The sequence below is a fragment of a genome (genome assembly GCF_019968985.1).
Source record: "MAG: Porospora cf. gigantea B chromosome Unknown PgB_NODE_4316_length_2217_cov_134.497, whole genome shotgun sequence".
In the NCBI taxonomy this organism is placed as follows: domain Eukaryota; phylum Apicomplexa; class Conoidasida; order Eugregarinorida; family Porosporidae; genus Porospora; species Porospora cf. gigantea B.
The window spans coordinates 1-2,217 of NW_027179015.1; the positions used below are offsets into that span (position 1 = coordinate 1).

The 2,217-nt window shown below is 53.1% G+C and overlaps 1 protein-coding gene across 2 annotated transcripts; it reads right to left on the reverse strand.

Annotated features, from left to right (window-relative positions):
• Positions 1 to 187: 187 nt before the first annotated feature.
• KVP17_001820 (uncharacterized protein) lies at positions 188 to 2,188 on the reverse strand (the record flags this gene model as incomplete). 2 transcript variants are annotated; one of them, XM_068517554.1, is made up of 1 exon in its annotated part: positions 188 to 2,188. In XM_068517554.1, the coding sequence occupies one exon, from the start codon at positions 2,186 to 2,188 to the stop codon at positions 188 to 190; it is 2,001 nt and encodes a 666-aa protein (XP_068374147.1). The 2 variants fall into 2 exon arrangements, with proteins under 2 accessions (XP_068374147.1, XP_068374146.1); XM_068517553.1 differs by having other exon boundaries at positions 188 to 2,080.
• Positions 2,189 to 2,217: the final 29 nt, after the last annotated feature.

Below are 2,217 nucleotides of genomic sequence, written 5' to 3' on the forward strand. Positions count from 1 at the left end.
TGAGTTCGACCGACTTACCTGCTGTGACGCCTGACGAAGCGACTCTCAGTCAAAAGACTGTTCGAAGCAATCATCCCGCAGTAATCCACAACCCCAGTTCCTCGGCCCCAAGTCCACATATCTGCTAGTTTATGCCATCATCATCCTTTAGTTATGTTTTTCCCCACTAACAATATGCAGTTCATGGTTAAGAACCGGTGCACGTCAGAAGCTCCAAACAACCAATAGAAGGATTCGATTTAACAGCTGTCAACGTCGTGTGGGGGATTCGACAACGACCAGATGGCTGTATCATACGGACGATTGAAGGTTGTGGCTCCGCTGCTGTTTCCAAGTCCACCCGTGGGATAACTGGCGCTGGCGGAACAGGTCGAATCTCCTGCGTCGTTGGCCTCTTCGCAACGGTTTTGAGCGACGCCCTCTTTTTGATGGTATCGGCCACGCTGATCTCAAAGTCCATCCCAGAGCTCAGTTTGCGGTTGAAAGTATCATAAAGAGGTGCAATCAGACCCATCTGGACCGAGAAGAGCGATTTTCTTGCCGTATTGTACTGTTCCGACAACGCCCGCAGCCGAGCAGACCCTGCGACCTGTTGGCGCCCCGTGGAAGCCCTCTGTATGGCGCCACTGGTGGCGGAAGCGAGCTTCAACCTGATTCGACAAACCTTCGTTGCTTCTTCCGTCAGCGGCAAGACTCTCAGATCCACCAGACTATCGCAGGTCCGCAAGACAGTCTTGGCCAACTCTATCCTCGCCTCCGTAGCGGGAACCCGCGCCGGTAGAAGCTTAAGGGATGACTCCAGCGAGGCGAATGCGGCCATGTCTCCTTTGAAGGGGTCGTACAGACTCCTACGCTGCTCTTCGGAAGTGATGTAGGTCGTGGAACCCACGTTTCCAAGACTTCCGAATACGTTTAAGATCTGGCTCAAGACCTGCCGATCACGTTGACAGACGCCTTCAACAGTGTGCCCAGAATCCAGGTGCGGAATGGCTACAGGGCTGAGCAGCACGGAGATGTCTGCTGGCAACCTGTGTATCTTCTGGCGTATCTTTACAGACTGCACAAGGAAGGCGACCAACTGGACGTAGTGGTACCCGTTCCTCCAGTACCAGTTAAACAAAGCGAATAGAGCCACACTGAGCGCGAGGGTTGCAGATCCGGGTGAAAAATTTTGAAGATCAGCCACCATCTTCTCAGAGCACTCCAGTAATTCAGCATCGACAAAGGACTGGAGATGTGGAACAGGGTCGGTAGCAGGGAAATCAACAAGGTTGTGGATAACGCTGCTTCTCTGTCGCCATGGCACCAATTTCTTTATGGAATGAATCGCTTCTTGAAGGCTGACCAGGAACGACTGGTCGAGCTTGGGTCTCTCATTCATAGGCAACACTCCATTTACTCGATGAAGAGCTCGGCGTACGACCTGCTCTGAAGTGCAGGAGAGCAAGTCCAACAGGGCATAGATGGCGGCTGCGATTTCCTGATTGAGCCACCACGTCTCAACTGCTCGCAGCTGTGCATGACGACTCTGTGGGAAGGGTTGGCGCTTGACGCGGAGCACGTAAACATGCTTCCATGCGGTGATGATACTTTCTGGGTCATTTGCGGTGGTGACAGCCATCAAATCCGTCCACGCCGTGAGCGATGCGTGGGACACCTCGACGTTCTCTGTTGCAGCCCTGTAGGCCCGACGCAGCCCAGCGTCAACGAAGGAGACGTCCATAGCATCCCACGTGAAGTTGTAGGGCAGGTCATAGTCCCTTTCTCGTATGCTGCGCATAAATCCTAAGAAGCGCGTGATGTGGAGGTGAGTGCTGGCAGTAAGTCCGTCCACCTCCAAATGCCCCAGAGCCACCAAGCCCGTGAAGATGCCGTGGACAAATGCATGATCCGGTTGGGCATCATTGTCTTCAGCGTATTGCAGCAGTGACAGGCAGCAAACAAGACAGTCCGCCACCTCCATCGGGTCCATAGTCAACAGTTGGAGCTGTAGCAGATGTAGCTTATCAGGAATGTGATGCTTCAGAACGCTATTGCATGTCGCATTCCGAACGCCAAACACAGGGGTTTGACAAGGCATGGGTATTCCTTTGTGTGACACTGACCAAAGGGCGTTGGCGGCGGATCTTAACGCAGGCGCAATTTCACTTTGGGACAGCAGTTGACACCGAGTGAAGGAGTTGCTCATCAACGGAAACTTTAAGATGTTGTAAAGTG